The sequence below is a fragment of the Brachyhypopomus gauderio genome, chromosome 20 (assembly GCF_052324685.1).
Source record: "Brachyhypopomus gauderio isolate BG-103 chromosome 20, BGAUD_0.2, whole genome shotgun sequence".
NCBI lineage: Eukaryota > Metazoa > Chordata > Actinopteri > Gymnotiformes > Hypopomidae > Brachyhypopomus > Brachyhypopomus gauderio.
Genome location: NC_135230.1, coordinates 14,579,529 through 14,603,393, shown reverse-complemented (window position 1 = coordinate 14,603,393; position 23,865 = coordinate 14,579,529). Strand labels below are relative to the sequence as shown.

Sequence of the window (23,865 nt, the reverse complement as noted above, 5' to 3'; positions counted from 1 at the left end):
TTTTCCACTACCCCTAGATCCAGTCTACTGTGCCTCCTCTCCTGATAAGGAGAACACCAATCATACATATGTTTTATTAATCTTACCCAATTGTGTTGACACATCTTCTTCGTTCTGTATTTAACTACATGTATTATCATTAAACTATGGAACTCTTTCCTGACACCCGTGTGTTGTGAATCTGTTCTCCCGGGCTCGGCTACGGAACTCTGAGGGATGGACAAATTTATCATTCAAATTAGGAAACCTGATGGTTTTGGTCTATGTCCGAAAGATGACTCCAAAAGAAATAATCTTAACAATTGTTCATCGTAGTTTTGTGTTCTTATTCCATCTCTGGGTGAAATCCACTCAGGACTGACCAGTACAGGATGAAACTCGCTCTCATCTTGAATAAGAGTTATTGCATGTATTCCTCAAACATGAGCCCCTGCTAATGATGTAATAAGAACATATATCACATATGAGATATTGTCACAATTTGTGACATAATTGTCCTTCAAAATGTATTAATGTAGATTATTTTCAAAAGTTTAGAATATTATTTTCAGAGAATAGAATACAAAACCTTTGCTTATGCACCTTACAAGACTGACTGGTTGGCCCATGAATAATTGTTTACAAGGAAAATAGTGAATCCCTCAAATTATACACTGGATACATTCAACCTAAAACATGTTAACCTGTAACTCACTAATAATGAATACATGAGTAACACTGAAGGTAAACCAGAAGACAATACGACTCCCTTGGAATAAAAAAACAAAATGATGTTGCTGATAAACATGTATGAAACAACAGGACATATTTTACTGACAATTTACAAAACATGAGGATAACCGGAGCAGTGATGATCTGCTGTTAATAACCAAAAGTCCAATAACGGTCGAGTCTGAAATGCTGATGGTTGCCGAAGGTTATGCTGAATAGTCCACGGATGGTGATTTTGACCGGCTTTCCTTAAGGTTCCTTGCACACCGACGATTGTGATGGTACTGAAAAATCCCAAAGATCAGTTCTTGATGGCGATTAGTCCTCTGGTCTGGTCTCTGTTCTCTGGAGTGGATCATAAAGTCTCTTTATCCTGATGCGCTTCTTGTTGGCTTATTATTTTGTCCTGGTCCACAAACTGCATTATTCCTCTTGTCCTGGAAGTCTGGGTGAAGATCAGGTTGCACAGCTATCTCTGGTCTCTACTCCAGGAAGAAGCACTGGAGACCTACATGATGGAGAGTAAGAAAGAGACAGAAAAGCAAAATAAAGACCAAACATAGTTCAATGTTTTACTGAAAAAGGTGGGAGATGTGTTAGGGTTACACAAACCTATGGATGGTGATTTTGACCGGCTTTCCTTAAAGTTCCTTGCAAACTGGCGATTGTGATGGTACTAAAAAATCCCAAAGATCAGTTCTTGATGGCGATCAGTCCTCTGGTCTGGTCTCTGTTCTCTGGAGTGGATCATAAAGTCTCTTTATCCTGATGCGCTTCTTGTTAAGGCTTATTATTATGTCCTGGTCCACAAACTGCATTACTCCTCTTGTCCTGGAAGTCTGGGTGAAGATCAGGTTGCACAGCTGTCTCTGGTCTCTACTCCAGGAAGAAGCACTGGAGACCTACATGATGGAGAGTAAGAAAGAGACAGAAAAGCAAAATAAAGACCAAACATAGTTCAATGTTTTACTGAAAAAGGTGGGAGATGTGTTAGGGTTACACAAACCTACGGATGGTGATTTTGACCGGCTTTCCTTAAAATTCCTTGCAAACTGGCGATTGTGATGGTACTAAAAAATCCCAAAGATCAGTTCTTGATGGCGATCAGTCCTCTGGTCTGGTCTCTGTTCTCTGGAGTGGATCATAAAGTCTCTTTATCCTGATGCGCTTCTTGTTAAGGCTTATTATTTTGTCCTGGTCCACAAACTGCATTATTCCTCTTGTCTTGGAAGTCTGGGTGAAGATCAGGTTGCACAGCTGTCTCTGGTCTCTACTCCAGGAAGAAGCACTGGAGACCTACATGATGGAGAGTAAGAAAGGGACAGAAAAGCAAAATAAAGGCTGTGATGGGGTCAGAGACCTGACCCATCACCTGGACTGTGTGTATGTGTATGTATATATATGCAAGAGGAATAACTCACTAGAGGTCCTTCGTCCTCAGGGGAGGAGAGCCGTCTTCCAGGGCTTCCCTGGTGCTGGCCGGTAGAGCCCACGGTCATCGGCAGAATGGGGGGAGGCAGGTCCTACTGAACCTGTAGGAGGAGGACAGGAAAAGTTGTAATCATGCTGAATGTGATGTACAGCAAACAATAGCATACAGTCATGTTTGTGTATGTTGTACGTGTTTCAACGGCGACGTATGTAGTCCTGCTCCAATGTAGGTGGTAGAGTCTAACAAGGTTGGGGGCGGGGCTACTCATTTAAATGATGAGCATAGGATCTTTCAAGGCAGAACTTCCCGGGGGTAGCGAGTGTGGCCAGACATGCCACTAAGCTTTTACTGCACAGTTTTACCAATGTTTTATCCGGTGTAAAGGACTATGTTCACGTGTGTGCTGCACAAATTCAAAAATCAAATCATGGGTGAAGTCTATTGTTGGAGTCAAGCCTGATATTTTCGGGGGAAACCCTGGCCTCTTCAGTGTATGCATTGTTGTGAAGCCGCATCCACCCCCAAGGCATCTCCACAAAGACCAAACATAGTTCAATGTTTTACTGAAAAATGTGGGAGATGTGTTAGGGTTACACAAACCTCAAAAGATGAAACATTAAACAGAGTGTTAGGGGCAAAGAGAAGAAGGGCCAGATGCACAATGCCCCAGGTGTGTGATCAGTCCATGTGAGTCCCAACAGTCCAACATCTAGTCCTCATGTTGTTATGGCGAAAACCGACTTCATCTGAAAAACACACAAATGCATACAAACATTAGTTTTTATGTGGAAAAGTAAAACACATGATACATAGTGAGATCAGAACTTTGTATAAGGATCTATTAAAATGCTGTGTAGGTGATTAAAAGCCTGGAGGTGGGCGTGGAGGGGGTCCTCTTGGTGGGTCTGGACTGGTGGAGAAAACAGCAGGGTCCGGTGTCTCCAGGGTCTGGGTGTGATTAGACTCATGTAACCTGAAAAGGCCATCTGAATCGATGGAGACACCCTTATACGTCACAGAAACTTCTTTTTGCTGAAAAACACAAATAGAGTAAACATAAGTAAAGATGCCTTTAGAAATCATTTTCTAAATACCCCATAAATAAGTCTAAATGTAATTAGGTATGAGGATGCACTAACCAAAAAAATATTCTGCACTGATGACGTTGTGGACTGGGTGCACAGGTATATTGTTGCTTCTGTGATGCTGGTTTCGTTGCGCTGAATTAACAGAGGACATGCTGATGAGTGTGATTAAGAACGAGACAAGCTAGTTTAAAATGCATTTAGCCAAGACTCTTACTTACCTTGATCCAGGCCACGGCTTTAGCGTTGCCACAGTAGTGGAGGGCGAGCTACAAATGCATAGAAAATGTTAGGTTGAAGGACATCAACTGTGGCAAGTCCATTCTCACTGAAACTGAGAACCTGTTCCCATGACTCACCTCTGCATCTATGTTGTAAAATACATTGTTGAGCACCCAGCAGTGCTCACTCTCCAGCCCCCTGTAGGCAGATTTGTGCTGGAGCGTCACCTCCACCACCTGCAAGCATGCAGAAAAAAAACTTTACCATTGAAATGGACGAAGCTCTTATAAACTACTTATACTTATATCTGCCAAAAAGCCAGTGATACACATTAAAAACTCAAGGGAACCTTTGTAGCTGACGAAAACGTCTGTGAGAAGGTGAAGGCATACACCCTGTGTGCTCTGTGCAAAGCTTGCTGAGCATGATGCCTCGACTGTGGAGAGAACCAAAAACTTGTTATTTTGCGAGACAAATATATGTGCAAAACCAGCATTTTACAATAATTGTGACCAGAGCCTCGCAAAAATAAACAATGGATGCTAGTAGTTCTGCACACAAATTTCCATAAACAAAATGAATCTGGCTAAGAGAATATCCACAAAGTAAATAGCCAGCTACCTCTCGGATCGGGGAATGGGGCATTTCAAAGATGTCCTCATCCATTGGAAGAGTCTCCCCATCATGTCCTAAGGAAGATGTTAAAACAACACTCAAATGGTTTTTTTGAATGTGGCTTGATACAACCTAGTTAAAGATTAGCCGTTTAAGGGTAGCTATTTTAGTTAGCGCTAGCTAACATGCTAAGTTTTGTTAATCAAGAAATCCGTTGTCATAGGAAACAACGCTTTTGAACAACTTTAGCTTATATATGGTAATGAAATAGATTGGGTCCGATGGAAAAGAAACGTCTTTTTATATCCGTGACACCTTCAGCAAATCAAATCAAATAAAATAAAATCAAATCAAATCAATTTGAAAAGCGCTATACAAATATATTTGGTTTGTTTTGATTTGATTTGCTGAAGGTGAAGTTACAACGACTGTAGCGTAGAATCCAAATGGATGGATAAGATAGTAAACTTTAGTAGCTCCCTAATTTACCGTGGCAGGGGTCGGCATGAGTTCCAGCTTCGACCTGCGTCCGCTGGCGATCTCGGACCCACCACCTGTAAACTAGAAAAGATGAAACAGCAGCGGCCGAAACTCCAGTGGCACAAAGGACCACTGGTCGCAAACCAATGCCAAGTAAAGGCAGGCGAAACATCATTTAAAACAGATTAAAGATATTAATTCCAGATATTAACTCGTTATTATTAATAATAATATTAATTAAGTTCGTTAAATATATTAATTCGATATATTAATATGCTGAATATATTAAATGGAGATTAATTTTTCAAGATATTATTTTGTAGAAGATATTTGTTGATTTTTGCCAGAGCAAATGCAACAGCGTCTTGTCTCATAGGGGGGTCGGTAAACGACTGAGGGATTTTACAGCTTGTGTTCATGGAACCTCTTTCACCTTGGTGATCTACGTTTATGTCCAAACATGTTTTTAGCGTGACTACGATGTGCAGAAACGCACTTAGCAACGTAACGGGGCGAAAGGCAAATGCTAGCAAAAGAATGACTTGTTGCAGAGTAAAAACGAAAATTACCCATAATACATTGTATTTTTATTTAAGGCTAATTTGCTCAAATGTTTTTATTGTTATTATATTTATTTATATAATTACTCTTTTTATAGGATCATTATTTAAAGCAGGGGTGTCAAACATACGGCCCGCCAGGGGGTTCAGTCCAGCCCGCGGAATAAACCTGGATTATTAAAGAAGAATAAACTCCATTTTATTTAAAATATGCGGTTCCTATAATGTCCGCTAGGGGCATGTTTTAGTCAGTTCTATCGCTTTACTGTACCTGCTTTTTCTGTTGACCCTGGTTACCTCTTAAGTGAAATGTCTTTGTCAAAAAAGAGAAAAGTGGACACAGAGTGTCGGATTTTTCAAGAAAAATGGAAAGTTCATGTGTTCAGAATTGCTTGCCAGATGTGGAAAATGTCACTGTGATCAGTTTTTATGCATAATGTACTTAAATAAATGTTTAACTGAGTAAAAGTGTTGTTGAAATTGCACATACTTTTCTTAAAAAGTAAAAAGTAAAAGTAGAAAGTTGTTCATAATATATGTAGTAAAAGGACAATTCATTTCATATAACGACTATTATAATTTGCTTCTTTGCACTAATACAATGAAAAAAAAGTTGACTTATTATTAGTTGGACTCAAGTCTGAAATTTGAGCTTCAGATAAATTCTGTTGTGAGGGCAAGTTTCTTTCAACTGCGCCTCCTTACCAAAGTAAAAGCTTTTCTGAACAATAATGACCTTGAAAAAGCAATCCATGCCTTCGTTAGTTCACATCTGGATTATTGCAATGCACTGTACATTGGACTAAGTCAAGCATCGCTCCATGGCCTGCATTTGGTTCAGAATGCAGCTGCCCGGTTTCTTACCAACACTCGCGAGCACGATCATATTACTCCTGTTCTTTACTCTCTTCACTGGCTCCCAGTAAAATTTAGAATTCAGTTTAAAATCCTGTTGTTTGTTTTCTGTGCAGTCCATGGACTTGCACCTCCCTACATATGTGACATTTTAAAGTTACATCAGCCTGGCAGAGATCTTCGTTCAGGTGGACAATATCTACTGGAGGTTCCACGGTCTAGGTGTAAGCAGTGGGGTGATAGGTCTTTCGCGGTAGCAGGTCCTAAATTGTGGAATGCATTGCCTACTGTTCTACGTTCCATCACTGATCTACCAATATTTAAAGCCAAACTTAAAACATACTTATTTAGGATGAGTTTCAACATCTAATTATTTGCAAATGGTAACATTACCAACTGCACACAGACAAAATCTTTAAGACCATACTCATTTATTGTTGATTCTATTGTATACAACGCTTTGGTCAACTTTGGTTGTGTAATGAGCTATATAAATAACTGATGATTGATTGATTATTATTAGTTCCATGTAATTTTTTGTAATGAGTTTACTAGTCTGGCCCCCTTGAGGTTCGATTAAGTTGTATTCGGCCCCCAGACCAAAATGAGTTTGACAATCCTGATTTAAAGGGAGTATATGACAAAGTAACCTTTTGAGTGCTTGTGCACATATATTTGGGAATCCTCAGTGCCTACCAACCCACAAACTGTGAAGTAAGAAAGCCAGTAGTAAATTTGTGGGCAAAACATTCGAAAATGTGTTTGCCCAAAGTCAAATACATTCTATATAGATATCAGAGAACAAATAAGTGATGTTAAAATACTTAATGAATGCAAATACAGCTTTAAATAGAATGGACAAGTATGTGTGTTATTTTAGGCCATTACTTTATCAGCTCAAGCTTTTATTTTTTGCACCTTTGACGATGCAAAACCCATAAAATCCGTCAGTCATTTGACGAACCTCAAATAGACAAACCACTGTTGTAGTATCCTTGTAATGTGTAGGGGGATTTGTGATTTACCGTCTGTGACCCTCAGGCAGAACACTCTGACATTCAGTTCAATCCATTATCTGTGTGTTTGCTCCTCAGTTAGAACCTCCGTATCTCTCTCTACCTCTCACTCCCCCTGTACTTTTCCACTACCCCTAGATCCAGTCTACTGTGCCTCCTCTCCTGATAAGGAGAACACCAATCATACATATGTTTTATTAATCTTACCCAATTGTGTTGACACATCTTCTTCGTTCTGTATTTAACTACATGTATTATCATTAAACTATGGAACTCTTTCCTGACACCCGTGTGTTGTGAATCTGTTCTCCCGGGCTCGGCTACGGAACTCTGAGGGATGGACAAATTTATCATTCAAATTAGGAAACCTGATGGTTTTGGTCTATGTCCGAAAGATGACTCCAAAAGAAATAATCTTAACAATTGTTCATCGTAGTTTTGTGTTCTTATTCCATCTCTGGGTGAAATCCACTCAGGACTGACCAGTACAGGATGAAACTCGCTCTCATCTTGAATAAGAGTTATTGCATGTATTCCTCAAACATGAGCCCCTGCTAATGATGTAATAAGAACATATATCACATATGAGATATTGTCACAATTTGTGACATAATTGTCCTTCAAAATGTATTAATGTAGATTATTTTCAAAAGTTTAGAATATTATTTTCAGAGAATAGAATACAAAACCTTTGCTTATGCACCTTACAAGACTGACTGGTTGGCCCATGAATAATTGTTTACAAGGAAAATAGTGAATCCCTCAAATTATACACTGGATACATTCAACCTAAAACATGTTAACCTGTAACTCACTAATAATGAATACATGAGTAACACTGAAGGTAAACCAGAAGACAATACGACTCCCTTGGAATAAAAAAACAAAATGATGTTGCTGATAAACATGTATGAAACAACAGGACATATTTTACTGACAATTTACAAAACATGAGGATAACCGGAGCAGTGATGATCTGCTGTTAATAACCAAAAGTCCAATAACGGTCGAGTCTGAAATGCTGATGGTTGCCGAAGGTTATGCTGAATAGTCCACGGATGGTGATTTTGACCGGCTTTCCTTAAGGTTCCTTGCACACCGACGATTGTGATGGTACTGAAAAATCCCAAAGATCAGTTCTTGATGGCGATTAGTCCTCTGGTCTGGTCTCTGTTCTCTGGAGTGGATCATAAAGTCTCTTTATCCTGATGCGCTTCTTGTTGGCTTATTATTTTGTCCTGGTCCACAAACTGCATTATTCCTCTTGTCTTGGAAGTCTGGGTGAAGATCAGGTTGCACAGCTATCTCTGGTCTCTACTCCAGGAAGAAGCACTGGAGACCTACATGATGGAGAGTAAGAAAGAGACAGAAAAGCAAAATAAAGACCAAACATAGTTCAATGTTTTACTGAAAAAGGTGGGAGATGTGTTAGGGTTACACAAACCTACGTATGGTGATTTTGACCGGCTTTCCTTAAAGTTCCTTGCACACCGACGATTGTGATGGTACTGAAAAATCCCAAAGATCAGTTCTTGATGGCGATTAGTCCTCTGATCTGGTCTCTGTTCTCTGGAGTGGATCATAAAGTCTCTTTATCCTGATGCGCTTCTTGTTAAGGCTTATTATTTTGTCCTGGTCCACAAACTGCATTATTCCTCTCGTCTTGGAAGTCTGGGTGAAGATCAGGTTGCACAGCTGTCTGTGGTCTCTACTCCAGGAAGAAGCACTGGAGACCTACATGATGGAGAGTAAGAAAGAGACAGAAAAGCAAAATAAAGACCAAACATAGTTCAATGTTTTACTGAAAAAGGTGGGAGATGTGTTAGGGTTACACAAACCTACGTATGGAGATTTTGACCGGCTTTCCTTAAAGTTCCTTGCAAACTGGCGATTGTGATGGTACTAAAAAATCCCAAAGATCAGTTCTTGATGGCGATCAGTCCTCTGGTCTGGTCTCTGTTCTCTGGAGTGGATCATAAAGTCTCTTTATCCTGATGCGCTTCTTGTTAAGGCTTATTATTATGTCCTGGTCCACAAACTGCATTACTCCTCTTGTCCTGGAAGTCTGGGTGAAGATCAGGTTGCACAGCTGTCTCTGGTCTCTACTCCAGGAAGAAGCACTGGAGACCTACATGATGGAGAGTAAGAAAGAGACAGAAAAGCAAAATAAAGACCAAACATAGTTCAATGTTTTACTGAAAAAGGTGGGAGATGTGTTAGGGTTACACAAACCTACGTATGGAGATTTTGACCGGCTTTCCTTAAAGTTCCTTGCAAACTGGCGATTGTGATGGTACTAAAAAATCCCAAAGATCAGTTCTTGATGGCGATCAGTCCTCTGGTCTGGTCTCTGTTCTCTGGAGTGGATCATAAAGTCTCTTTATCCTGATGCGCTTCTTGTTAAGGCTTATTATTATGTCCTGGTCCACAAACTGCATTACTCCTCTTGTCCTGGAAGTCTGGGTGAAGATCAGGTTGCACAGCTGTCTCTGGTCTCTACTCCAGGAAGAAGCACTGGAGACCTACATGATGGAGAGTAAGAAAGAGACAGAAAAGCAAAATAAAGGCTGTGATGGGGTCAGAGACCTGACCCATCACCTGGACTGTGTGTATGTGTATGTATATATATGCAAGAGGAATAACTCACTAGAGGTCCTTCGTCCTCAGGGGAGGAGAGCCGTCTTCCAGGGCTTCCCTGGTGCTGGCCGGTAGAGCCCACGGTCATCGGCAGAAGGGGGGGGAGGCAGGTCCTACTGAACCTGTAGGAGGAGGACAGGAAAAGTTGTAATCATGCTGAATGTGATGTACAGCAAACAATAGCATACAGTCATGTTTGTGTATGTTGTACGTGTTTCAACGGCGACGTATGTAGTCCTGCTCCAATGTAGGTGGTAGAGTCTAACAAGGTTGGGGGCGGGGCTACTCATTTAAATGCCGAGCATAGGATCTTTCAAGGCAGAACTTCCCGGGGGTAGCGAGTGTGGCCAGACATGCCACTAAGCTTTTACTGCACAGTTTTACCAATGTTTTATCCGGTGTAAAGGACTATGTTCACGTGTGTGCTGCACAAATTCAAAAATCAAATCATGGGTGAAGTCTATTGTTGGAGTCAAGCCTGATCTTTTCGGGGGAAACCCTGGCCTCTTCAGTGTATACATTGTTGTGAAGCTGCATCCAACCCCCAAGGCATCTCCACAAAGACCAAACATAGTTCAATGTTTTACTGAAAAAGGTGGGAGATGTGTTAGGGTTACACAAACCTCAAAAGATGAAACATTAAACAGAGTGTTAGGGGCAAAGAGAAGAAGGGCCAGATGCACAATGCCCCAGGTGTGTGATCAGTCCATGTGAGTCCCAACAGTCCAACATCTAGTCCTCATGTTGTTATGGCGAAAACCGACTTCATCTGAAAAACACACAAATGCATACAAACATTAGTTTTTATGTGGAAAAGTAAAACACATGATACATAGTGAGATCAGAACTTTGTATAAGGATCTATTAAAATGCTGTGTAGGTGATTAAAAGCCTGGAGGTGGGCGTGGAGGGGGTCCTCTTGGTGGGTCTGGACTGGTGGAGAAAACAGCAGGGTCCGGTGTCTCCAGGGTCTGGGTGTGATTAGACTCATGTAACCTGAAAAGGCCATCTGAATCGATGGAGACACCCTTATACGTCACAGAAACTTCTTTTTGCTGAAAAACACAAATAGAGTAAACATAAGTAAAGATGCCTTTAGAAATCATTTTCTAAATACCCCATAAATAAGTCTAAATGTAATTAGGTATGAGGATGCACTAACCAAAAAAATATTCTGCACTGATGACGTTGTGGACTGGGTGCACAGGTATATTGTTGCTTCTGTGATGCTGGTTTCGTTGCGCTGAATTAACAGAGGACATGCTGATGAGTGTGATTAAGAACGAGACAAGCTAGTTTAAAATGCATTTAGCCAAGACTCTTACTTACCTTGATCCAGGCCACGGCTTTAGCGTTGCCACAGTAGTGGAGGGTGAGCTACAAATGCATAGAAAATGTTAGGTTGAAGGACATCTACTGTGGCAAGTCCATTCTCACTGAAACTGAGAACCTGTTCCCATGACTCACCTCTGCATCTATGTTGTAAAATACATTGTTGAGCACCCAGCAGTGCTCACTCTCCAGCCCCCTGTAGGCAGATTTGTGCTGGAGCGTCACCTCCACCACCTGCAAGCATGCAGAAAAAAAACTTTACCATTGAAATGGACGAAGCTCTTATAAACTACTTATACTTATATCTGCCAAAAAGCCAGTGATACACATTAAAAACTCAAGGGAACCTTTGTAGCTGACGAAAACGTCTGTGAGAAGGTGAAGGCATACACCCTGTGTGCTCTGTGCAAAGCTTGCTGAGCATGATGCCTCGACTGTGGAGAGAACCAAAAACTTGTTATTTTGCGAGACAAATATATGTGCAAAACCAGCATTTTACAATAATTGTGACCAGAGCCTCGCAAAAATAAACAATGGATGCTAGTAGTTCTGCACACAAATTTCCATAAACAAAATGAATCTGGCTAAGAGAATATCCACAAAGTAAATAGCCAGCTACCTCTCGGATGGGGGAATGGGGCATTTCAAAGATGTCCTCGTCCATTGGAAGAGTCTCCCCATCATGTCCTAAGGAAGATGTTAAAACAACACTCAAATGGTTTTTTTGAATGTGGCTTGATACAACCTAGTTAAAGATTAGCCGTTTAAGGGTAGCTATTTTAGTTAGCGCTAGCTAACATGCTAAGTTTTGTTAATCAAGAAATCCGTTGTCATAGGAAACAACGCTTTTGAACAACTTTAGCTTATATATGGTAATGAAATAGATTGGGTCCGTTGGAAAAGAAACGTCTTTTTATATCCGTGACACCTTCAGCAAATCAAATCAAATAAAATAAAATCAAATCAAATCAATTTGAAAAGCGCTATACAAATATATTTGGTTTGTTTTGATTTGATTTGCTGAAGGTGAAGTTACAACGACTGTAGCGTAGAATCCAAATGGATGGATAAGATAGTAAACTTTAGTAGCTCCCTAATTTACCGTGGCAGGGGTCGGCATGAGTTCCAGCTTCGACCTGCGTCCGCTGGCGATCTCGGACCCACCACCTGTAAACTAGAAAAGATGAAACAGCAGCGGCCGAAACTCCAGTGGCACAAAGGACCACTGGTCGCAAACCAATGCCAAGTAAAGGCAGGCGAAACATCATTTAAAACAGATTAAAGATATTAATTCCAGATATTAACTCGTTATTATTAATAATAATATTAATTAAGTTCGTTAAATATATTAATTCGATATATTAATATGCTGAATATATTAAATGGAGATTAATTTTTCAAGATATTATTTTGTAGAAGATATTTGTTGATTTTTGCCAGAGCAAATGCAACAGCGTCTTGTCTCATAGGGGGGTCGGTAAACGACTGAGGGATTTTACAGCTTGTGTTCATGGAACCTCTTTCACCTTGGTGATCTACGTTTATGTCCAAACATGTTTTTAGCGTGACTACGATGTGCAGAAACGCACTTAGCAACGTAACGGGGCGAAAGGCAAATGCTAGCAAAAGAATGACTTGTTGCAGAGTAAAAACGAAAATTACCCATAATACATTGTATTTTTATTTAAGGCTAATTTGCTCAAATGTTTTTATTGTTATTATATTTATTTATATAATTACTCTTTTTATAGGATCATTATTTAAAGCAGGGGTGTCAAACATACGGCCCGCCAGGGGGTTCAGTCCAGCCCGCGGAATAAACCTGGATTATTAAAGAAGAATAAACTCCATTTTATTTAAAATATGCGGTTCCTATAATGTCCGCTAGGGGCATGTTTTAGTCAGTTCTATCGCTTTACTGTACCTGCTTTTTCTGTTGACCCTGGTTACCTCTTAAGTGAAATGTCTTTGTCAAAAAAGAGAAAAGTGGACACAGAGTGTCGGATTTTTCAAGAAAAATGGAAAGTTCATGTGTTCAGAATTGCTTGCCAGATGTGGAAAATGTCACTGTGATCAGTTTTTATGCATAATGTACTTAAATAAATGTTTAACTGAGTAAAAGTGTTGTTGAAATTGCACATACTTTTCTTAAAAAGTAAAAAGTAAAAGTAGAAAGTTGTTCATAATATATGTAGTAAAAGGACAATTCATTTCATATAACGACTATTATAATTTGCTTCTTTGCACTAATACAATGAAAAAAAAGTTGACTTATTATTAGTTGGACTCAAGTCTGAAATTTGAGCTTCAGATAAATTCTGTTGTGAGGGCAAGTTTCTTTCAACTGCGCCTCCTTACCAAAGTAAAAGCTTTTCTGAACAATAATGACCTTGAAAAAGCAATCCATGCCTTCGTTAGTTCACATCTGGATTATTGCAATGCACTGTACATTGGACTAAGTCAAGCATCGCTCCATGGCCTGCATTTGGTTCAGAATGCAGCTGCCCGGTTTCTTACCAACACTCGCGAGCACGATCATATTACTCCTGTTCTTTACTCTCTTCACTGGCTCCCAGTAAAATTTAGAATTCAGTTTAAAATCCTGTTGTTTGTTTTCTGTGCAGTCCATGGACTTGCACCTCCCTACATATGTGACATTTTAAAGTTACATCAGCCTGGCAGAGATCTTCGTTCAGGTGGACAATATCTACTGGAGGTTCCACGGTCTAGGTGTAAGCAGTGGGGTGATAGGTCTTTCGCGGTAGCAGGTCCTAAATTGTGGAATGCATTGCCTACTGTTCTACGTTCCATCACTGATCTACCAATATTTAAAGCCAAACTTAAAACATACTTATTTAGGATGAGTTTCAACATCTAATTATTTGCAAATGGTAACATTACCAACTGCACACAGACAAAATCTTTAAGACCATACTCATTTATTGTTGATTCTATTGTATACAACGCTTTGGTCAACTTTGGTTGTGTAATGAGCTATATAAATAACTGATGATTGATTGATTATTATTAGTTCCATGTAATTTTTTGTAATGAGTTTACTAGTCTGGCCCCCTTGAGGTTCGATTAAGTTGTATTCGGCCCCCAGACCAAAATGAGTTTGACAATCCTGATTTAAAGGGAGTATATGACAAAGTAACCTTTTGAGTGCTTGTGCACATATATTTGGGAATCCTCAGTGCCTACCAACCCACAAACTGTGAAGTAAGAAAGCCAGTAGTAAATTTGTGGGCAAAACATTCGAAAATGTGTTTGCCCAAAGTCAAATACATTCTATATAGATATCAGAGAACAAATAAGTGATGTTAAAATACTTAATGAATGCAAATACAGCTTTAAATAGAATGGACAAGTATGTGTGTTATTTTAGGCCATTACTTTATCAGCTCAAGCTTTTATTTTTTGCACCTTTGACGATGCAAAACCCATAAAATCCGTCAGTCATTTGACGAACCTCAAATAGACAAACCACTGTTGTAGTATCCTTGTAATGTGTAGGGGGATTTGTGATTTACCGTCTGTGACCCTCAGGCAGAACACTCTGACATTCAGTTCAATCCATTATCTGTGTGTTTGCTCCTCAGTTAGAACCTCCGTATCTCTCTCTACCTCTCACTCCCCCTGTACTTTTCCACTACCCCTAGATCCAGTCTACTGTGCCTCCTCTCCTGATAAGGAGAACACCAATCATACATATGTTTTATTAATCTTACCCAATTGTGTTGACACATCTTCTTCGTTCTGTATTTAACTACATGTATTATCATTAAACTATGGAACTCTTTCCTGACACCCGTGTGTTGTGAATCTGTTCTCCCGGGCTCGGCTACGGAACTCTGAGGGATGGACAAATTTATCATTCAAATTAGGAAACCTGATGGTTTTGGTCTATGTCCGAAAGATGACTCCAAAAGAAATAATCTTAACAATTGTTCATCGTAGTTTTGTGTTCTTATTCCATCTCTGGGTGAAATCCACTCAGGACTGACCAGTACAGGATGAAACTCGCTCTCATCTTGAATAAGAGTTATTGCATGTATTCCTCAAACATGAGCCCCTGCTAATGATGTAATAAGAACATATATCACATATGAGATATTGTCACAATTTGTGACATAATTGTCCTTCAAAATGTATTAATGTAGATTATTTTCAAAAGTTTAGAATATTATTTTCAGAGAATAGAATACAAAACCTTTGCTTATGCACCTTACAAGACTGACTGGTTGGCCCATGAATAATTGTTTACAAGGAAAATAGTGAATCCCTCAAATTATACACTGGATACATTCAACCTAAAACATGTTAACCTGTAACTCACTAATAATGAATACATGAGTAACACTGAAGGTAAACCAGAAGACAATACGACTCCCTTGGAATAAAAAAACAAAATGATGTTGCTGATAAACATGTATGAAACAACAGGACATATTTTACTGACAATTTACAAAACATGAGGATAACCGGAGCAGTGATGATCTGCTGTTAATAACCAAAAGTCCAATAACGGTCGAGTCTGAAATGCTGATGGTTGCCGAAGGTTATGCTGAATAGTCCACGGATGGTGATTTTGACCGGCTTTCCTTAAGGTTCCTTGCACACCGACGATTGTGATGGTACTGAAAAATCCCAAAGATCAGTTCTTGATGGCGATTAGTCCTCTGGTCTGGTCTCTGTTCTCTGGAGTGGATCATAAAGTCTCTTTATCCTGATGCGCTTCTTGTTGGCTTATTATTTTGTCCTGGTCCACAAACTGCATTATTCCTCTTGTCTTGGAAGTCTGGGTGAAGATCAGGTTGCACAGCTATCTCTGGTCTCTACTCCAGGAAGAAGCACTGGAGACCTACATGATGGAGAGTAAGAAAGAGACAGAAAAGCAAAATAAAGACCAAACATAGTTCAATGTTTTACTGAAAAAGGTGGGAGATGTGTTAGGGTTACACAAACCTACGTATGGTGATTTTGACCGGCTTTCCTTAAAGTTCCTTGCACACCGACGATTGTGATGGTACTGAAAAATCCCAAAGATCAGTTCTTGATGGCGATTAGTCCTCTGATCTGGTCTCTGTTCTCTGGAGTGGATCATAAAGTCTCTTTATCCTGATGCGCTTCTTGTTAAGGCTTATTATTTTGTCCTGGTCCACAAACTGCATTATTCCTCTCGTCTTGGAAGTCTGGGTGAAGATCAGGTTGCACAGCTGTCTGTGGTCTCTACTCCAGGAAGAAGCACTGGAGACCTACATGATGGAGAGTAAGAAAGAGACAGAAAAGCAAAATAAAGACCAAACATAGTTCAATGTTTTACTGAAAAAGGTGGGAGATGTGTTAGGGTTACACAAACCTACGTATGGAGATTTTGACCGGCTTTCCTTAAAGTTCCTTGCAAACTGGCGATTGTGATGGTACTAAAAAATCCCAAAGATCAGTTCTTGATGGCGATCAGTCCTCTGGTCTGGTCTCTGTTCTCTGGAGTGGATCATAAAGTCTCTTTATCCTGATGCGCTTCTTGTTAAGGCTTATTATTATGTCCTGGTCCACAAACTGCATTACTCCTCTTGTCCTGGAAGTCTGGGTGAAGATCAGGTTGCACAGCTGTCTCTGGTCTCTACTCCAGGAAGAAGCACTGGAGACCTACATGATGGAGAGTAAGAAAGAGACAGAAAAGCAAAATAAAGACCAAACATAGTTCAATGTTTTACTGAAAAAGGTGGGAGATGTGTTAGGGTTACACAAACCTACGTATGGAGATTTTGACCGGCTTTCCTTAAAGTTCCTTGCAAACTGGCGATTGTGATGGTACTAAAAAATCCCAAAGATCAGTTCTTGATGGCGATCAGTCCTCTGGTCTGGTCTCTGTTCTCTGGAGTGGATCATAAAGTCTCTTTATCCTGATGCGCTTCTTGTTAAGGCTTATTATTATGTCCTGGTCCACAAACTGCATTACTCCTCTTGTCCTGGAAGTCTGGGTGAAGATCAGGTTGCACAGCTGTCTCTGGTCTCTACTCCAGGAAGAAGCACTGGAGACCTACATGATGGAGAGTAAGAAAGAGACAGAAAAGCAAAATAAAGGCTGTGATGGGGTCAGAGACCTGACCCATCACCTGGACTGTGTGTATGTGTATGTATATATATGCAAGAGGAATAACTCACTAGAGGTCCTTCGTCCTCAGGGGAGGAGAGCCGTCTTCCAGGGCTTCCCTGGTGCTGGCCGGTAGAGCCCACGGTCATCGGCAGAAGGGGGGGGAGGCAGGTCCTACTGAACCTGTAGGAGGAGGACAGGAAAAGTTGTAATCATGCTGAATGTGATGTACAGCAAACAATAGCATACAGTCATGTTTGTGTATGTTGTACGTGTTTCAACGGCGACGTATGTAGTCCTGCTCCAATGTAGGTGGTAGAGTCTAACAAGGTTGGGGGCGGGGCTACTCATTTAAATGCCGAGCATAGGATCTTTCAAGGCAGAACTTCCCGGGGGTAGCGAGTGTGGCCAGACATGCCACTAAGCTTTTACTGCACAGTTTTACCAATGTTTTATCCGGTGTAAAGGACTATGTTCACGTGTGTGCTGCACAAATTCAAAAATCAAATCATGGGTGAAGTCTATTGTTGGAGTCAAGCCTGATCTTTTCGGGGGAAACCCTGGCCTCTTCAGTGTATACATTGTTGTGAAGCTGCATCCAACCCCCAAGGCATCTCCACAAAGACCAAACATAGTTCAATGTTTTACTGAAAAAGGTGGGAGATGTGTTAGGGTTACACAAACCTCAAAAGATGAAACATTAAACAGAGTGTTAGGGGCAAAGAGAAGAAGGGCCAGATGCACAATGCCCCAGGTGTGTGATCAGTCCATGTGAGTCCCAACAGTCCAACATCTAGTCCTCATGTTGTTATGGCGAAAACCGACTTCATCTGAAAAACACACAAATGCATACAAACATTAGTTTTTATGTGGAAAAGTAAAACACATGATACATAGTGAGATCAGAACTTTGTATAAGGATCTATTAAAATGCTGTGTAGGTGATTAAAAGCCTGGAGGTGGGCGTGGAGGGGGTCCTCTTGGTGGGTCTGGACTGGTGGAGAAAACAGCAGGGTCCGGTGTCTCCAGGGTCTGGGTGTGATTAGACTCATGTAACCTGAAAAGGCCATCTGAATCGATGGAGACACCCTTATACGTCACAGAAACTTCTTTTTGCTGAAAAACACAAATAGAGTAAACATAAGTAAAGATGCCTTTAGAAATCATTTTCTAAATACCCCATAAATAAGTCTAAATGTAATTAGGTATGAGGATGCACTAACCAAAAAAATATTCTGCACTGATGACGTTGTGGACTGGGTGCACAGGTATATTGTTGCTTCTGTGATGCTGGTTTCGTTGCGCTGAATTAACAGAGGACATGCTGATGAGTGTGATTAAGAACGAGACAAGCTAGTTTAAAATGCATTTAGCCAAGACTCTTACTTACCTTGATCCAGGCCACGGCTTTAGCGTTGCCACAGTAGTGGAGGGTGAGCTACAAATGCATAGAAAATGTTAGGTTGAAGGACATCTACTGTGGCAAGTCCATTCTCACTGAAACTGAGAACCTGTTCCCATGACTCACCTCTGCATCTATGTTGTAAAATACATTGTTGAGCACCCAGCAGTGCTCACTCTCCAGCCCCCTGTAGGCAGATTTGTGCTGGAGCGTCACCTCCACCACCTGCAAGCATGCAGAAAAAAAACTTTACCATTGAAATGGACGAAGCTCTTATAAACTACTTATACTTATATCTGCCAAAAAGCCAGTGATACACATTAAAAACTCAAGGGAACCTTTGTAGCTGACGAAAACGTCTGTGAGAAGGTGAAGGCATACACCCTGTGTGCTCTGTGCAAAGCTTGCTGAGCATGATGCCTCGACTGTGGAGAGAACCAAAAACTTGTTATTTTGCGAGACAAATATATGTGCAAAACCAGCATTTTACAATAATTGTGACCAGAGCCTCGCAAAAATAAACAATGGATGCTAGTAGTTCTGCACACAAATTTCCATAAACAAAATGAATCTGGCTAAGAGAATATCCACAAAGTAAATAGCCAGCTACCTCTCGGATGGGGGAATGGGGCATTTCAAAGATGTCCTCGTCCATTGGAAGAGTCTCCCCATCATGTCCTAAGGAAGATGTTAAAACAACACTCAAATGGTTTTTTTGAATGTGGCTTGATACAACCTAGTTAAAGATTAGCCGTTTAAGGGTAGCTATTTTAGTTAGCGCTAGCTAACATGCTAAGTTTTGTTAATCAAGAAATCCGTTGTCATAGGAAACAACGCTTTTGAACAACTTTAGCTTATATATGGTAATGAAATAGATTGGGTCCGTTGGAAAAGAAACGTCTTTTTATATCCGTGACACCTTCAGCAAATCAAATCAAATAAAATAAAATCAAATCAAATCAATTTGAAAAGCGCTATACAAATATATTTGGTTTGTTTTGATTTGATTTGCTGAAGGTGAAGTTACAACGACTGTAGCGTAGAATCCAAATGGATGGATAAGATAGTAAACTTTAGTAGCTCCCTAATTTACCGTGGCAGGGGTCGGCATGAGTTCCAGCTTCGACCTGCGTCCGCTGGCGATCTCGGACCCACCACCTGTAAACTAGAAAAGATGAAACAGCAGCGGCCGAAACTCCAGTGGCACAAAGGACCACTGGTCGCAAACCAATGCCGAGTAAAGGCAGGCGAAACATCATTTAAAACAGATTAAAGATATTAATTCCAGATATTAACTCGTTATTATTAATAATAATATTAATTAAGTTCGTTAAATATATTAATTCGATATATTAATATGCTGAATATATTAAATGGAGATTAATTTTTCAAGATATTATTTTGTAGAAGATATTTGTTGATTTTTGCCAGAGCAAATGCAACAGCGTCTTGTCTCATAGGGGGGTCGGTAAACGACTGAGGGATTTTACAGCTTGTGTTCATGGAACCTCTTTCACCTTGGTGATCTACGTTTATGTCCAAACATGTTTTTAGCGTGACTACGATGTGCAGAAACGCACTTAGCAACGTAACGGGGCGAAAGGCAAATGCTAGCAAAAGAATGACTTGTTGCAGAGTAAAAACGAAAATTACCCATAATACATTGTATTTTTATTTAAGGCTAATTTGCTCAAATGTTTTTATTGTTATTATATTTATTTATATAATTACTCTTTTTATAGGATCATTATTTAAAGCAGGGGTGTCTAACATACGGGGGGTTTAGTCCAGCCCGCGGAATAAACCTGGATTATTAAAGAAGAATAAACTCCATTTTATTTAAAATATGCGGTTCCTATAATGTCCGCTAGGGGCGTGTTTTAGTCAGTTCTATCGCATTACCCGCTTTTTCTGTTGACCCTGTTTCTGTTGAGATCTGCAACCTCTTAAGCATTGATCCTGTGAAAATGTTTTAAATTGGAAAATAGCATTAGTAATGCTAAACAAAAATACAACAACATTAACCTTTTTACATTTTTCCCAAACAAATTACCATGTTGTACTATTGCTCATAATATGATAACAAGTGCATAAAATGTGCATCAGTTAAGGTTTTCTGTTTAACTGTAAAACACAATATTATTTTATCTAGTATCCAGTGTATTCCATAATGATAGGACTACATGAAAAGCTACATGAAACAATTATATTATATTAAATTATGGACACATAGGAAAATACCTAAATATTAAAATAGTCACTATTAAAATATTACACGTCAAGCAAAATAGTGATGGCATTGTGAAACCATTAACAACCACAACAAAATCGTTTACCAGGAGGTGTCACCCTCTCCTTGCCCTAATGGGGAATCTGAACATTAAGTAATCAAACAATTAAAAACTTTAACACGTACTTAACAGCAAGTGTTGCACGGGCATCATCTTTTTGTTTTTTTTTCCTCCGCTTTTCAGCTCCGGAGTCGTGCTGTCGCTTCACTGTCATTTACTTCATTGTCATTTAGGCATTTAATTCGAAAGTGAGCTCGCATTGCTACACTTAGGACCAGGGTTACCAGATTGGGGACGTTTTTCCATCCAATTAGTTTGTTTAGGGTAAAAATATGGCACTGGGCGAGTTTTTTGTATAGAATTGCCACACATATTTTAAAAATTAGGTAAAATTGTGTTGGATTTAGCACCTCTATGCATTTATTGGACGCATTAATTGAGCATTTATTGGACTGGAAATCGTCACATCTGGCAATCTTGGTGTTAGGTAGGTGATACAGCGAACAGAGAAAGACCGTGCCATTTCAGGGAATCGGGGTGGATCATGGGGGCTTTATATTAGGCAAAAAACTATTAATTTATTTACCCCGATTAAGTAATGGGGTAGGGGCACATACAATGTTTAAGACAAAAACCGTCTCATAATTTCAACACATTTTTCAGTAAATTGGAGGCCCCCCAGATCAGAGGATTTATAAACAGAAGTTTTAGACAGTAACTTTGATTTCTCAACCAGTCACACCATCTGATAAAGTGATGTGTGGAACAGAATCCTGAAACTTGTCCTGTGCCTGAGGAGATTCTCACACATCACTGGTGTTCAGAGGGACTTCAAAACAAAAGTCAGGTTAGGGAGGGAGTGTAGATTTAGAAAGGATTGGGCATAAGAATTGATGACAGCTACCAGTGCAACATCACATAGTTTGGACCACTGATACTAAATATGCAATACAGTATATTGCAAGACCAATTTGTGTGTCGCATACATAGCTACAGTACATAAAATGATTATTCATAATATAGCACACCGAAATTCCCACAAAATAACTACATAAACGAAACAAAGACGTGAGTGACAGGTGGGGGCGGGCCTAACTGTGGTGAAGTGAAAGTACATACATCATACAAAAATGTCAACAAAAGCCATGTCACTTCCTTTTACATCAACTATATTTTGGCAGTGAAAATAGCTCGTTTTAGGAATATGTCTGTGTGATACTTAGCAGGCACAAAATGCTAAGTAACTGCTGATATTCTTTAGGATGTGAACACAGAGAGACGTCTGCGCTTATGTTTGGTTAGTCAGACAGTGGGAGTCTCTCTTTTTTCCTCTACTCTCTCTTTGCCTCGCTCTTCCTCTTTCTTGACCAAGTCTACATATGGTGGAGCACCAAGTCTTGAGGGGCATCCATCTTTGTCTAAAAACTTTCAGACTTCTTTGAAATCTTACACAACAGATTAGACTTACAACGTGATTTATTGCTCTGTATCATCCTCATTTAATGGTGAAGTGAAACTCACCACATCAAACAAAAAATGTCAACAAAAGCCAAGTCACTTCCTGGTACAATATCAACTATGTTTTGGTCCAGGCAGCAGGGTTATGTCTGATTTGGCCCACTCTCCTGGGCAGGAGAAGCTTACCAGACAACCTGCGGCCTCTGCTCACCTTGCCCCAAGCTAAAATGAAGAACACACACAGTATTTATTTTAGTACCTAACACACAGATGAATCACATCACAAGAAGAAATGAAAATATATTCCACACGTCCAATCGAGCGTTTTCTCTCATTTACATTTGTACACATTTCTTTATGGTTACATATGTCATTGTTCTTTGTAGTAGCAGTGATCATAATCCATCATGGAACTTAGAAATTTTTTTGCTCACTGGAAGTGGTTGATCAGAAAATAATAACTAGCTAGTGTAGACACCTAATGGCTAATGTTCACTTTTCATAGCTTTTATTATAAACAACACCTACAGCTGATACAAGCAACAAAGGAATCGCTGACACAGGATGCAAAACGACTCCATAAGGCTGGAGACAGAGTGCTAGACTCTCAACAATATGTGAGTATAACAATCAGTGAAAGATCATTACCATACAGGGAAGCATTAACACTTAGACTTATACGAGAGATATTTTGGAGCTGGTGCCACAGTACATGATGGAAGAGCCAAGGCAGGAAAAGGAGGAGGAGACTCTTATTGTGTTTGTGAAGATGGTGCTTATGCTTGCCTGTCAAAGCCATAACGTATCCAGTGGCGTTAAAGTTATTATATTCCTGTGTTGTGTACTAGGGAAGATCCTGTCACCATCATCACTGAACCATTAACTCCTCGTGTCTCCTTCAAACGATACATTCCCCAGAGATTTGAGGTGATGATCACAATGACTAATGACTATGAAGTAAGAAGTAAGAGCTTACCCACACATACATACACATACAGGGGTTGGACAATGATACTGAAACATCTGGTTTTAGACCACAATAATTGATTAGTATGGTGTAGGGCCTCCTTTTGTGGCCAATACAGTGTCAGTTCATCTTGGGAATGACATATATGAGTCCTGCACAGTGATCAGAGGGATTTTAAGCCAGTTTTCTTGCAGGATAGTGGCCAGTTCATTATGTGATTCTGGTGGAAGAAAATGTTTCCTGACTCGCTCCTCCAAAACACCCTAAAGTGGCTCAATAATATTTAGATCTGGTGACTGTGCAGGTCATGGGAGATGTTCAACTTCACTTTCATGTTCATCAAACCAATCCTTCACCAGTCTTGCTGTGTGTATTGGAGCATTGTCATCCTGATACATGGCACCGCCTTCAGGATACAATGTAAAATGTAAATGTGCCATATTTTGTCAATTGTGATTTTTTCACCGCAATCGAAATTTGTCCTCCGCTTTTTCAGAATTCAGTTCGATTCCACGTTTCGAGTTCGACATCACTAATAGCCAGCACTTTGCTGGCTGACGTTTAATGTCGTGGGTTTTTTGTTCAAGCAGGTTTTATGAGACTTGCATTTTTCACTTGCATTAATCTGCACATTCTCCGCCCATTACACTTTGTTACAATGGTATGCAACTGTCAACTGTCTGCAATTAGTTCATCAATAAT

General features: G+C 39.9%; 3 protein-coding genes across 11 annotated transcripts; all 3 read right to left on the bottom strand.

Moving 5' to 3' along the window:
* Nucleotides 1-1,348: 1,348 nt before the first annotated feature.
* Nucleotides 1,349-5,090, bottom strand: LOC143484304 (uncharacterized). 2 transcript variants are annotated; one of them, XM_076982963.1, is made up of 9 exons: nt 4,555-5,090; nt 4,072-4,139; nt 3,800-3,886; nt 3,588-3,686; nt 3,450-3,497; nt 3,283-3,363; nt 2,744-3,175; nt 2,133-2,243; nt 1,349-1,613 (listed from the first exon to the last, which is right to left on the bottom strand). In XM_076982963.1, exons 1-7 carry the CDS (start codon nt 4,718-4,720, stop codon nt 3,005-3,007), a joined length of 720 nt encoding a protein of 239 aa, XP_076839078.1. In that variant the 5' UTR covers nt 4,721-5,090; the 3' UTR covers nt 1,349-1,613; nt 2,133-2,243; nt 2,744-3,004. The 2 variants fall into 2 exon arrangements, with proteins under 2 accessions (XP_076839078.1, XP_076839080.1); XM_076982965.1 differs by lacking the exon at nt 1,349-1,613 and adding an exon at nt 1,758-2,007.
* Nucleotides 5,091-6,426: 1,336 nt separating this feature from the next.
* Nucleotides 6,427-12,588, bottom strand: LOC143484529 (uncharacterized). 4 transcript variants are annotated; one of them, XM_076983308.1, is made up of 12 exons: nt 12,048-12,588; nt 11,565-11,632; nt 11,293-11,379; nt 11,081-11,179; nt 10,943-10,990; nt 10,776-10,856; nt 10,237-10,668; nt 9,624-9,735; nt 9,209-9,498; nt 8,819-9,104; nt 8,421-8,710; nt 6,427-8,316 (listed from the first exon to the last, which is right to left on the bottom strand). In XM_076983308.1, exons 1-7 carry the CDS (start codon nt 12,211-12,213, stop codon nt 10,498-10,500), a joined length of 720 nt encoding a protein of 239 aa, XP_076839423.1. In that variant the 5' UTR covers nt 12,214-12,588; the 3' UTR covers nt 6,427-8,316; nt 8,421-8,710; nt 8,819-9,104; nt 9,209-9,498; nt 9,624-9,735; nt 10,237-10,497. The 4 variants fall into 4 exon arrangements, with proteins under 4 accessions (XP_076839423.1, XP_076839421.1, XP_076839420.1 ...); XM_076983306.1 differs by having other exon boundaries at nt 6,428-8,316; nt 8,815-9,104; nt 9,209-9,543; XM_076983305.1 differs by having other exon boundaries at nt 6,428-8,316; nt 8,815-9,104.
* Nucleotides 12,589-13,919: 1,331 nt separating this feature from the next.
* Nucleotides 13,920-20,082, bottom strand: LOC143484534 (uncharacterized). Of its 5 annotated transcripts, none has more exons than XM_076983316.1 (13): nt 19,965-20,008; nt 19,541-19,605; nt 19,058-19,125; nt 18,786-18,872; nt 18,574-18,672; nt 18,436-18,483; nt 18,269-18,349; nt 17,730-18,161; nt 17,117-17,228; nt 16,702-17,036; nt 16,308-16,597; nt 15,914-16,203; nt 13,920-15,809 (listed from the first exon to the last, which is right to left on the bottom strand). In XM_076983316.1, exons 1-8 carry the CDS (start codon nt 19,991-19,993, stop codon nt 17,991-17,993), a joined length of 648 nt encoding a protein of 215 aa, XP_076839431.1. In that variant the 5' UTR covers nt 19,994-20,008; the 3' UTR covers nt 13,920-15,809; nt 15,914-16,203; nt 16,308-16,597; nt 16,702-17,036; nt 17,117-17,228; nt 17,730-17,990. The 5 variants fall into 5 exon arrangements, with proteins under 5 accessions (XP_076839431.1, XP_076839430.1, XP_076839432.1 ...); XM_076983315.1 differs by having other exon boundaries at nt 16,702-16,991; XM_076983317.1 differs by having other exon boundaries at nt 16,312-16,597; nt 16,702-16,991.
* Nucleotides 20,083-23,865: the final 3,783 nt, after the last annotated feature.